General features: G+C 61.5%; 1 protein-coding gene across 1 annotated transcript in view; it reads right to left on the reverse strand.

Moving 5' to 3' along the window:
* Positions 1–9,834, reverse strand: part of ZSWIM4 (zinc finger SWIM-type containing 4) — a gene marked incomplete at its 5' end in the record, with an annotated part of 16,676 nt that extends 6,842 nt beyond the window's left edge. Inside the window, 4 exon segments of the mRNA XM_034792728.1 lie at positions 163–313; positions 655–803; positions 1,068–1,424; positions 9,637–9,834. Of these exon segments, the coding sequence (XP_034648619.1) occupies positions 163–313; positions 655–803; positions 1,068–1,424; positions 9,637–9,751 (772 nt within the window).
* Positions 9,835–13,215: the final 3,381 nt, after the last annotated feature.

The raw sequence follows: 13,215 nt of genomic DNA on the forward strand, positions 1-13,215 counted from the left end.
GAGGGGAGCCCAGGGCTGGCATAGCGGGGCCGCGGGTCGGGAGTGAGGGGCACCGGCAGGGCTGTGAGCCCAGGGCTGGCATAGCGGGGCCTGCGGGTCAGGAGTGAGGGGCACCAGCAGATTAGCCTGGGAGGTGCTAGTCTAAGAGGCTCCCTCCTTTACCCAGCTCGTCCCACAGCTGCCGGCACTTGTCCGTCATGCCGGCTCCCTGCTGCCTCCACAGGGCCAGGCGCGGGTCCTCCAGGAACTGCTCCGTCATCAGGATCAGCATGCGGGCGCCGTTGGAGTCCCGCATCCGCAGCATCTCGCGCACCTGGGGGGGTGGGAGAGATTCAGGGGGGCTTGCAACCACTGCGGCCCGAGGCAGATGGAGCCAAAGCCCAGGGGGGAGCCCAGGAGTCCCCTGTCCCCCCCAGCCCAGGGTTGCTCCCCCCTTAGCTACAGCAGAGACCCCCGCACTGCAGGGCAAAGGGGGCAGGCAGTGACATGCTCCCTCCATGGGAAGAGGGGCCTGAGCCAGCTCCAGCCAAAAGGCTGGGGGAGAGTGATCAGCAGGGACCCCTGTTCTGGGGGAAGCCATGGGGGGGACAGGACCCAACCTGGGGGGCAGAAGGGAGGGACACAGCCAGGCTGGGGGGCGGGGGCAGGAATGACCTTGTTGAACATGGACTGCAGCTGCTTGCTGGCTCCGTAGTAGCCGCCGTTGGACAGGAGCTGCCTGACCTGCTCCTGGATCTGCTCCTCGTCCAGGTGCCAGCAATTGGCGTCCTCGATGCCGGCGCCAGCCGTGGGGTCTGGGGCACCTGGGGGGGGAACAAAGTCAGCAGGCTAGAACCCTTGCTCCCCGGGACTCCACCTCCCCTCTTGGGCACAGGGACGGAGGCCCCTGCTCTGCAGCCAATCAGGGGCAGGGCCTGGGCTCTAGAGCAACTTAGGGGCCCCGCCCAGCAGCCAATGGGGGGAGGCAGAGTCCCCCCACTCCGTAGCCAATGGGAGGCGGATCCCAGGGCCGAGAGCGACCCAGGGGTCTCCCACTCCATAGCCAATGGGAGGCGGCCCCCCCGTACCGTGCACCCGGTTGATCTCGGAGCCCAGCAGGAGGATCTCGTCGGCCAGCCGCTGGGCGGTGGGCAGCACCTCGGTGTGGTGGGCGCTGATCAGGTACTGGACGAACTTCTGCAGCTGGTCACGGTTCATCTGGGAGAGGGTCTCGGAGATGGGCAGGCGCAGCTCCACCTGCCGGGCGTTGCGAATGCGGTAGAGCGACAGCGCCACCACGTGGGCGCAGTAGAAGATGTCCCGGTTGTCGCAGGCACAGCTCACCGACGTGATCTTGCAGCGGTCAAAGCTGATGGAGACGTGGAAGCTCCGCTCCGGCTCGCTGGGGCCGGCCGGCTCCGTCACGGTCCCACTCAGGTGGAAGCCTGGGGGCAGGAGGGGACAGGGTTGCTGTGGGAAGGGGGAGGTGGTCCCCTGCTCCAGCCGCTAGACCCCACTCCCCTCCCAGAGCTGGGGCAGAACCCAGGAGTTATGGGTCCCAGACCCCCTGCTCTAACCACTAGACACCTCCTGCCCATTGTCTATGGAGACTGGGAGCTCTCTGGGGGAGGGACCATCTCTCCCCGTGTGTCTGGCAGCACCTGGCGCAGTGGGGCCCCCGATCTCAGTCAGAGCCTGCACAGGGCCTGGCCCAACAGGGGCCCCTGATCCTGGGCGGTGGAGCTGCCGTGGGGAATCTGCGCAGTGCTTGGCCCAACGAAGGCTCCGGTCTCAGCTGAGGTCTCTAGGTGCTGCCCGGGAGTCGGCCCCCAGCTTCCTCCCTCAGCTTCAATGTCCCAGATTCACCAGGTCGGTCGGGAAGACGCCTCATGAGGTCACCACCTCCAGCCCCCCTGCGCCCAGGCAGGCCAAGGAAACCTCGACTGGCTCTGAAACGCTCCAGTGATGGGGATCCCGCAGCCCCCCTTGGACACCTGGCCCTGAGAGTTAGACGGTTCCCCTAATACCCAGCCAAAATCTCCCCTGCTGCAGATGAAGCCCAGGGCTTCTTGTCCTGCCTCCAGCGGCCCCGGAGAACAATCCATCCCTGTCCTCTGGCTAACCGAGTTTCCAGCCTGCAGGAGCCCAAGAGCTCCAGGGCACGTGCCGAATCCACGCCGGCAATTCCTCCATGCCCTATTTTCACCCCTTTCCTCGCAGGCCAAGGCTCTCCCCCGGATTCTCCCCGACTTCCCTCCAGTGTGGCCCCCCCAACACCGACCTCCGGGCCTGACACACCCCACGCCTGTGACCTCGCCCCACTTTGTGCAACTGCATCCCATTGCTGGCCCATATTCAATTTGTGATCCACCATCACCCCACACAGTGGGTCCTGCCGATCAGCGTCTCCCCCTTTGCGCCTACCGCCTGCCAGGGATCAGCTGTTTCGTGGCGTCAGGAGGCGATGGCGGGGATGAGGGCGCAGATCACTTGGGGGAGGGGGCGGAACTTGGTGGGGAAGAGGCGGGGTGGGGCCTTGGGGGGAGGGGTTGACTGGGGGTGGGGCCTGGGCAGAGCCGGGGGAGGGGAGGGAAAGGACCCCCTGGCAGATTAGAAACTCTGCACCTCTGTCCCGGGCCCCGCATCCCCTAGGGACGGCCCTGTCCCCGTCCTGTAGCTCTGCCTTTTGCTTTTTCCTTCCTTAGCGCGGGATTTTCCTCTTCTCTTTACCGAACTGCATCTTGCTGATTTCAGACCCATTCTCTGATCTGTCACAGTTGTCCTGAATTCGAATCCTGCCTCCAAAGCGCGGCCAGCCCCTCACTGCCTGGTGCCATCTGCCGATTTTATCAGCGGCCCCTCCATCACCCGCGTCATTAACGAAAGCGGCAAATGGTGCCGGACCCGGGACTCAGCCCTGTGGGACCCCACCAGATACGTCCTCCCCCCTGGAGGCCAAACCACGGAGAACGATTCTGAGCACAGTCATTCAAGCCGCTGTGCACCCACCTAATCGTAATTCCATCTAGACCACATCCCCCACGTCTGCTCACGAGAACGTCACGTGGGACTGGGTCAAACGCCTGCATAAAATCAAGATACATCACGGCTACTGCCCACCCCACCCCCCAGGCCAGGAACGCGCTCAAGGGAGGACATGAGGTTGGTCTGCCTTTGACAGATGCTGGCTACCCCTTATCAACTGTTTGTTTGTTCCAGTATCTTTCCTGCTAACCAGGTCAGGCTGACTGGTCTCTCGTTCCCAGGCCATCTCCTTCCCCTTTTTAAAAGGCACGTTTGCCCGGCTCCGGGCCCTCACCCGGCCTCCGGGAGTTCTCCAACGGTTCACACTGCTTCAGCTGGTCCCATAAGGACCCAGGACGAACGCACCGGGCCCTGCCGATTTGCATACAGCTAATTGCTCCAAGTCTCCTTGCACCTTTCTCGGGGCTGAGCACCTGGTCGCCATTAACCCTTGTAGCGCTGACCGAAGCAAAACAGGCATTAAACACCTCAGCCCTCGTGGGGTCATCAGCGATCAGCTCTCCGGCCCCGCTGAGTAGTGGCCCGGCTCTTCCCTTCGCCTTTCTCTTGCTCCTGCCGCATTTAAGCAATCTCTGGGGAACGCGGCTTGTGTCCCTCGCCAGGGGCAGCTCGTTTTGGGCCTTAGCCGGTCTCAGCCGGCCCGTGCTGCTCTTTCGTGCTCCTTCTTAGCACTTGTTCCCACGTTTGGCAGGAGCCCTTTCGGAGTTTCAAGTCATTAAAAGCCCTTCCCCTCCCCTCCCCGGGTCACCTGCAGTCCCTCCCCCGGCCAGGAGCAGGTGTTGGCGGGTGAATCCCCGTGAGGTTGGGCTGACAAGTGCTGGCTTGCCCGGAGGAAGGGGCAGGGGAGGTCAGCCCGTGTGGCACACACCCAGCAGGTGAATCACACAGGTGAGACGGGTATTGGGGAGGTGGGAGGGGGTGACACAGACACCCTGATGGAACCAGTTCCCCCCCACCGTGTCATAGCATGCGTGGCAGGTGCTGACGTCTGACCGAGACTGGCCCGGGGCCAGGCGGTGACTCACGGTGACACAGCTGGGGGTGGAACCCGCGGCTGCCGGCTCACGTCACCGCACGCCACAGGCTGGGCCGGAGCCAGTGGCACACACGGGAGGCGCTAGAACTAGAAAGAGGAACAGGCAGTGGGAACGGCGGGTGCCGGGAAGGACGGGGTCAGGGACACAGCAGCCACCCAGGCCACTCTCCCCTGACTGAGACTGCGGGGAGTAAAACAGACGCCGTTACCGCCCAGGGACTGTGCTTCAGCCCGGCTGGAGTCCCCACAACCCAGAGGGGCCCCGTCCCCCCCCAGGCCAGAGAGAAATCTAGGCATTTCACCCACCCCCCATGGAGAGAGAGAGACATCACCCAAAGTCCGGGGCTGGGGTCCTGCGCGGCTGGCTCGGAAGGCCGGGCGGGGTGGTGGTGAAGGAGCTAGGCTTGGGGAGATCCATGCTCAGTTCCCAGCTCTGCCAGACTCTGGGTGTTGTCCAGCAAGTCAGTGTCAATCTGTGCCTCAGTTTCCTCCCTCTTCTCCCCCTCCCCCCCCCGATCTACTACGTTGGGATAATAATCCTCTACTGGGAGTGCGAGCTCTGTGGGGCAGGGACCGTCTCTCACTAGGGCATGGGGAGAGGGGGGCTGCAGGACCCAGAACCCCAGGGAGCCCTAGCACAGAGAACCAGAAACCAGAGTGGGGAACAAGCTTATAATCGTCACTGGGATGCAGGATTCTTCACTTCCTGTCTTAAGCGGGGGCGTGGCTTGTACACAGCTGCTGCACCCCGCCCCAGTGCTGCTGCATTTCAGTGCTGGGTGAGGGATCCCTGTACAAACAGCCCCTGCGCCCCACCCCAGAGGCACCTGTAGCTTGGGCAAGGGCCTCTAACCACTGCCATTATAGAAATAAATGCTCAACTTTCCAGAGCTGTTCAACAATCCCCACTGGCCCTCAGAGCCCTCGGCTCCACCAGCAATAAAGTTCCTTCCTCAAAGACGGCGGCGTGAACCCCGGCGTTTGGGCTGGATTCGGACAAGCAGTTGCACTGCGATGGCCGCTCTCGTGCCGTTTTGGTACGATCCTCCCCCACCTCCCATCCTGACCTGTTGAGCAGCGCCGCTTTGCTCCACCCCAGAAGCGGCTGCATCTCAGGGGCAGGTGAGATTTAGATCGCGGGGTCCTTAGAGACGAAATACAGAAACAGACCCGAGAAGCCCCTGGTCGGAGATCTCGGGGGGAGGAGAGCAGTACGACCCAGGGCGTTAGAAATACACAGCCCTGGCCGGAGGAGCCAGCCAAACTGAGCTACAACCAGGCTGATTTCAGCGAGCACTATTAGGGATATTACGGTGGCCCTAGTCAAGACTGGGGCCCCATTGTGCCAGGTGCTGCACAGACAGCGAGTCCCTGCCTTGAAGAGCTCACAGTCCAAAGAGACACAGGGTGGGAGGGGAAACTGAGGCGCGGGGTAGGGACATGGCAGAGCCACGAAAAGAACCCCGGCGTCCTGACTCCCAGCTGCCGCTGCTCCAGACCCGGCATCAAATCAGCAGTGGGAGTCGCCTCTCGGCGCCAGGTGCACTCGAAGCCGCACTGCCTCCGGCTTGGAGCAGGGGAGCGGGACAAGTGGAGTCCTGGCTTTCACCCCGTGGGCCCTGCCCACTCCCCTTGCACGAGGCGAGCACCAGGGGCTCCTCCCCCCCACCCCAGGACAGCACGCCCAGAAATCCCCAGCGTCCATGGGAGCTCTGGGGCAGAGGGGCTGGTCCTCCATCTCCCCCATACACAACCGCTCCCCGGATCTCCGGCCCACACCCTGCTTCCCATCTCCGCATGCTCGGTGCCCCCTCGGAAATCGGCCACCTTTCCCCTCCCAGCCCCGAGGGGGAGCCGCTCACCCCTTTGCACCTCCAAGAGCGCCCGGCCCCACCCCAACCTGGGCCTGCGTTTATCACCCCGGGGACAAGCTCCCAAGAGAGCGGATGTGTTTCTAACCCGGCTGCTCTAGGAACCGGCGGGCACTGAGCCATGAAGGAGGTCAGGCACCTGGGCTGGCCTGGGAACCTGCGCTCCCCGGGGCATCGCCAGCCTGCTCGGGAGGCAAAGGGCCAGGAGCTCGAGGCAGCTGATTTCGAACTCCAGAGCCTCCCCAGCATCCAGGAGCTGGGACGAAGGGGCACAGGGACTGCCCGCCTGGATCAGGGCAGAGGCCCAGCTGTCCACCTCCCTATGCTTCCGGGCACAGTGAACCCACCCCGCAGCAGCCCCCGAGGGATAACCTGCCCCCTGCCTGAGGTCTCCCCAAGGGCGTCCACACTGCAGCACAAGCCTGGGTTTACAACGGCTGCACCTGGGTGTCACAGCCACGCTGACGCCTCCGCGCTGCGCCCATCTTCTGACTCAGGTCTGCACCTTGCCCTGCGTCCACACTGTGAAACGACAGGGCTTGGACCAGAGTCACAGCAGGGCTTGGGCTGAGACCCCCCCACCCCAGCAGGGTCCCAGGACCGGCCCAACGCTGAGAGTCAGAGCCAGGCTTAGACTGTAGTGTAGACAATACTCTTCTCGTCAGAGCTTGGCTTCGGCTCTGAAGAAAGAAGTCGTCCATCCCTTCCCAGATGGCTGCTAGCAGTAACTGCAGCTATCGTTGTTACCCCTGTAAAACATCCAATCCCTCTGACCCCTGCTCAATTCTCAGCCCCGCTGCCATCCAGTGGCCGTGGGTTCCACAGGCTAACCCAACGGTCAGACAGTCTTTCCTTCCAGCAGTTTGGAAAAAGATGCCTTTTCATTTCACCAACGTCCCCTTGATATTCATAGAATATCAGGGTTACAAGGGACCTCAGGAGGTATCTAGTCCAACCCCCTGCTCAACGCAGGACCGATCCCCAGGCAGATTTTTGCCCCAGATCCCTAAATGGCCCCCTCAAGGATTGAACTCAACGCTGGGTTTAGCAGGCCAATGCTCAAACCACTGAGCTATCCCTCCCCCAGCCCAATCTCGTGCTGCAAGACAGAGTCCCCGCAGCCAAACGCTCTTTAGCTCAGACATCTGCTAGAGTCTCTTTCCTTCCCTCCGGGAGCTTTTACACCAACACCACACGAGGTTAAGCCACCCCACTGGCCCCAGCAGTAACCCTGCAGAACGAGGGCACAGCAGCGTCTTAGAGAAAGGCAGGATGGCTCTGGCCCCAGCTTTGCAAATTCAGCTAGTGGAGAAGGTGCTGGGTCTGGCACCCACCTGGATATTTCACATCAGCAAACCTGCCTTGAATGCAGGGATGGGCAGGTCAGGAGAGCTGGGAATGAAGGGCACGTGAGCCCTGCAGGTCCAGCCGCGGCCAGGTAGCTGGCGCCACATGGCTCTGTATTAGTGATGGGGCCCACCTGAGTGCTACGTGTCCCTGAGCAGATCAGGGCTGGATCACAGCCCAGAGACATGGCAAGGTCCGGTGCACACAAAATCACAACCGGGGGTTGGAAACGGGTCCTCTGCCACGGTGGCTGTATCGGCCTGTGTTTCTACCGTGTACGAACAACAGACTCCCAGTTCAGGGACCCTCAGCAGCACGTCTCAAAGCGCTTCACGAACAAGGTCAGAATGATTATCCCCCGTTTTACATATGGGGAAACTGAGGCACAGAGCCAGGCCCTGACTTGCCCATTGTCACCCAGCAGGCCAACGGCAGAGCTGGGAACAGAACCCAGGACTCCTGCGTCCGCCCCCAGCCACGAGGTCACACTACAACCACCCCATTCAGCACCTTCCCTACCGCATTTCCACGTGTACGACGCCTACCAAATAAAATCGGCCTTTCCATTAGTAGCTCAGGGACGCCGGACACACCATTGGGCCCGAATACAAAGCAGCGTCGGGAGCGGCACCTGGAGCCGGCTCCCTGCACACAGCTGCACGCACAGGCTCACAAGGCCTGAATTCCCAGGTCCGCCTGGGCCTTTCCCCAACAGAGGATTGCTGGCGTGATATAGCCAAGCGGTGCCAGACCCAACGCCTTCCCGGGAGCTGCATTTGCAGAGCTGGGTGCTGGAGATGCTGCTGGGTCCTCATTCCGTGGAGATACTTCTGGGGACAACCGCCGTGGGGGCGAAAGCTTGCAGCCTCGTGGCACGCAACCCCCCAGCGAGAGACGTCGGAGCAAGACAGAGAGCCTTATGTCCATGGCTTTCTCACTGCAGGAACCCCAGAGGGCATCCCCTTGTACAACAAAGGGACTCTGTTGAGCATTTTCAGACCCTCCAAGACCCAGTGAGGAGCAAATTTCAAATCCATCCCCAGGAAAATCCCACAGGAGCGTCTGAGTCTCAATACACACAGGCAAAGCTGTGCTGTGGGTGCGCTTGTCCGTACCAGACCTTCCCTCGGCCAGTTTTGAGAGTCTATTCCCAGGCAATTCCCCTGGGGCCAGGGGAACTCATGGGTTTTATTTTCCCCACTGGGGTGAAGGGAATCGTAGTTTTCACCAGGGTCGGGGAGAAGAACCAGATTTCACACAACACCGACCCCAACTGGAACCACGTTTAAAAGAGACAAACAGACGTTTGTTGCCTAAATGAGAAGGGGACGGGAAGCCCTAGAAGTTGGCGGAGGAGTTGCTAGCGCGGGCACAGATACCCCCCACCCCCAGCTGCCTACAGTTTCTCCTGTAGGGCCTGGAACAGCCCTTGGGGGCGGGATAGAGTCGAATGGGGAGAGAGCTCACAGGCAAAGCGGCCAGGTCCAGGAGGCGCCACACTAGAGACAGGGAGTGGCCGGTCCACAGCAGGGAGGTGAGACCAGGACATGGGGCTTCGCCCACAGACCTGGCCGGTGCTGACCTGAAGGGGCTAGGGCCGGGGACGTTGCAAGCCGGACGGGACCCAGCCCTGGGGAACGGGACCCAGAGAGCAATGCTGGCTGGGTGAGAGGACTGGATCCCAGGGTGTGGGCCCGTCCCATCTCAGCAGCCGAGACTCAGCCCAGTCCTTAGGGCAGCAATTGTCCGGGTCACAAACCCCAGCCGTGCTCAGCCCCGGAGTCCCAACTGATCGGGGTCCCTGTTGTACCAGGCGCTGCGCAGTCACTCACAAATTAACCCTTGATCCCAATTAGGGGCCTGTTCTGGGTGCTGCACAGACACCCCTGACGTGGGGGTCCCTGTTGTTCTGGGTGCCACATGGAGTCCCCTGTCCATGACTGGGGGGCCCCCTGTCATGCCAAATGTCACACAGGTGCACCCCCCCAACCATGATCCTCCCCCCCTCATGCCAGGCACCACACAGATCCTCCCTCCTCCAGCTAGCATGGGCTGCACAGACACAGAACGACAGCTAAATAGAGACCACAGAGGAAGGATCAGCCCCTGTTTTAGATCTGGGGAAACTGAGGCCCAGAGAGACGCAGCGACTTGCCCAAGGAGTCCGTGGCAGAGCCAGGCAGGGGAACTCCGGCCCCAATCCCTCTCTCGGGCAGGCTGAGCAGAAGGACTGAGGGGTTCCCTGCCGATGCCCTCGCAGCGAGAATCATCCTATGCAGCAGCTTTGGCCACCCCAACTGCCCTCTGCCCCAGCCCCCACCCTGCCCCACTCCCAAGCCCCCAGCGGGCGACACTCACCCACTTGCAGCACCCGGTCGACGGCCCCAGATTGCAGTAGGTGCAGGCCGCGGTTGAAGGGCACCCGGGAATCTCGCTCGCCTTCGGGGGGGTGGCAGCCGAGGGACGAGTACATGCAGATCTCGCGCTCGCTGCGCGGGAAGGACCAGAACACGATGCGCTTCTGCACAGGCTCCGGGACACGGGAGAATCGCTCCTCTACCTGCAGCACACGGGGGCAGGGGAGGAAGGGACACGGCATCAGGCACCCACCTGGTCTCAGCCAGCGACTCGAGCTCTTCCTCCCCTAGGCGGACAAAGGCCAGCGGAAACTTATAGGCCAAAAATCTTCCAAGTGCACCAGAGTAGCAGGGATGCTCCAGTCACTGGCCTGGCCCAGCTGCTGGCTAGGATGAGCCCGCACCTGGGAGCCAAGGCTGATGAGATGCCCCCTTGGGGAGCCAGTTTGGTCGAGCAGGAAGGCAGCTTGGCTGCTGTTCCCTAGACACCCTCCTGAGCGAGGTGCACATGGGGCGTTTCTGAAGCGTGATGGGAGGGAAGTGGGGTCTAGTCGCTAGAGCAGGGGACGACTCTTAGATCCTGTGGAATGATCCCATCACTACAAGCCCGACCCAGCGGCCGTTGGCTAAAACGGCCACCGTGGTTCTGCTGGCTTGAAAGACTCAACGGGGAACAGAGACAAGGTGTGTGGGGAGCAAGGACCACGACACCAACCCAGGCCCTGGAGAGACACCAGGCCAGGGAATAAAACGGCACCTCAGCAACGAACCGTCCGTTTCCTCTCGGTGAGATTGTCCAATCTGACCAGCGTTCTCGTAGCCGGGCTGACGCCAGCGCCCCACTGCCCCAGGATGAAGGGCCCTCCCTGCCCCACACATCGCAACAGACACACAAGGGAAGGATCGTGGCCCCCCCACTTCAGAGGAGGAAAACAGAACCGCAGAGAGGGGCAGCAACTTATTTGAGGCCACACAGGGGGAGGCTGGGTCCAGCACGCCACTCACACAGCCCCTAGATTCAACCCCCCCGTCCCCCTGTGATCAAGGAGCTCGTTTCTCACAGTGGGTCCAATCCTACAAATTTTTTACATGATCTCGTTGGCCTTAAACAGGCAAAGCTCCTGGGAGCTTCCCCCCAGTGAGGGGTGCAGGATCAGGGGTCCTTGCGACCAGCCCTTGATCCGTGCATTGGAAGGCAGCGCTACTCAGTTACATTCAAGCCCCATAGTGTGTTATTTTCAAAGACCGCCTGCGGTCTATTTCCCCCCACCAGGGAAATGTCAGGGGGTCAGAAATTAGTTACAGACCAGGTTCTAAAAGGACAGATTTAGGTCTCCATGACGCAGGGGCTCAGAGCAAAGAGAAAAAAAAAAGCCACTGTCAGTTTCACCACAGAAAACAACCGGCTGCCCTCGTTTGCATGTTTTCCTCTGTCAACCCCCTCAAAGCGGAGCAATTGGTGACTGGGGGGAGGGGGTAGCGGGGGGCTGGATTCAGCTGAGCGGCCCCCGCAAACAAGGAGCCAGCCAGTGTTAAGAAGCAGAGACTTGAACAAGAAAGTGCTTGCATCTTAAAAATAAACCGCGTTACGGAACTGGGGAGCAGCCCGGCCATCACACGGACAGACAAAGCCCCGATAGAGTCCTTAGACACCAGCACGGATACGCGAGGTGTGAAATACACCCTGGGGTAGGGGGTGTCTATTTTATGTGAGGGCCTCGCAATCTTTACTGTATTTATCCTCACCCCTCCCCCGCGAGACAGGGCAGAACTAGCACCCCCAAGGGACAGAGGGGAAACTGAGGCACAGAGCAGCGCTGGAACTTGTTCCCAGCAAGGGGCGTCTGTAGCAGAGCAAGCGATGGACCCCAGCTCTTGGCTCGTGCACTCACTACTTTCCTCTCCCTCAGCACACAGACCCCAAGCTGGGCAGGCCCCTAGGGTCTGGGGCTAGGAGGAACGGGGCAAGAGGTGCATTTAGGATCTCGCAGTCAGGTGTGGACCCTCAGAGTCAAAAAAATGACTAGGGCACCGTCTACCACTAGAGGATTGCGCCTTTCCGGGGATGTTCTCTGCCACCAGGATCTCTCTCTACCTCTGCCACCAGCCCCTCACCACCCTCAGCCAGCAACGGGAAAGGGCACCACATGACACCTAGGACAAGAACAGATGATCTAAGGGTTGGAGGGACCAAGTCTCTGCAGGGCAAAAATCTCACCCACTGATGGGTCTTTCCACCAGACCCTCAGCACCGCCCCTCTCCAGCAGAAGGGTAAAACTAGGCAGCACCAAGAACACAGCTGAGGTCTGAGCGGTCTTTATTTTTAGCAGGTCCTGTCAGGCCCCTGCTAAATGCGTCTCTGGGGCTGATCCTTGGATGAAAGGAAGCTGCCCTTTTTTAAAGCCACCTCTCTCACCTGTTCCAGAGCACGAAGTCTCAGCATGTCCTGGTGGCGGGGGCTAGCGGGGAAGGGTTCATTCATCTCGGGGAGGGGTGTCATGACAGGAGACTCCCGTCTGACAAGCTTCCCAGCCTGACTCGAAACCAAATCCCTTCCCTGGGAGAGGATCATCCCAGCAGCCTGGATTCTCGGGGGCCGGGGGGGTTAAACACTGGTTTGGAGGGTGGGGGAGTCAGGCCCACGTTCAGACAAGCAGGGAGATGGGGAGACACACCCCAAGTCTGCTCCCCAGCCGTTTGCCAAGGCTCCCTCCGGGGGTCACGTCTCCAGGGTTTTGCCCGGACTAGTTTAGAAGTCCCAAGCAACGGGGCGGGCGCCCGTCTGTTCCCAGCTCTCGCTCTCAGCACATATTTCCCTGGTACCCAGCTCGAACGCAGGAATCTAGGGCGGACAGGGGCCTCCTGGGTCATTGCCTCCAGTCCCAGAGGCGCCCCCTGAAATTCCCCTTTGGCTATTGGGGAGGATGGCAGCTCAGCAAACAGCCCCCTCCCCACCAGTGCTCCCCGCTGGGGCAGCCAAGCTGGGGAAGCCGGAGGAGGGGCTGAGCTGGGATTGCCCGTCACCCCAAAAGGAGGTCAAAGAGCCACCCAGCAATTTAAAGAGGGCTGGTCTGGCCTGGGTGTGAGTAACCACTTCCTCTGACCCCAACCAGTATCGCCCTGCCCGCAGGGCAGGCACCCGCCACGGGGCAGGGGAGGAGGAGTGGGTGGCAAGAGGCCGCTCAGCTGGTGGGGTGCGGGGGCTGATCCTAGCGCAGAAGCCGTGGGGGGGGGGGGGGAAGGACAGTAGGGGGGTGGCCCTAGTGACTGACACCTGCTGTAGGAGCATCCCACGGCGAGGACCGGGGAAGAGGATCAGGTGGGGCCACCCCAAGGGAAGAGATTGGGGGAAATGCCCCGGTGGGGTTATTGGGGCAGCCCTCAGACCCCAGGGGGTGACAGGAGATTTTGGGGGGGAGAGACAAGGGATAGAAAAATGGGTGGACACTAGGGTACCCCCAGGAGAGCTGACGGGGGGACACTAGGGACGGGAAGATGGGATACCCCCGGGGCTCCCCAGGAGGGCGGACACGGGGGGGGGGAGAGGGGGACACCCCCAGGAGGACTGACACGGGGGGG

Source organism: Trachemys scripta, chromosome 16 (genome assembly GCF_013100865.1).
Source record: "Trachemys scripta elegans isolate TJP31775 chromosome 16, CAS_Tse_1.0, whole genome shotgun sequence".
Classification (NCBI taxonomy): domain Eukaryota; kingdom Metazoa; phylum Chordata; order Testudines; family Emydidae; genus Trachemys; species Trachemys scripta.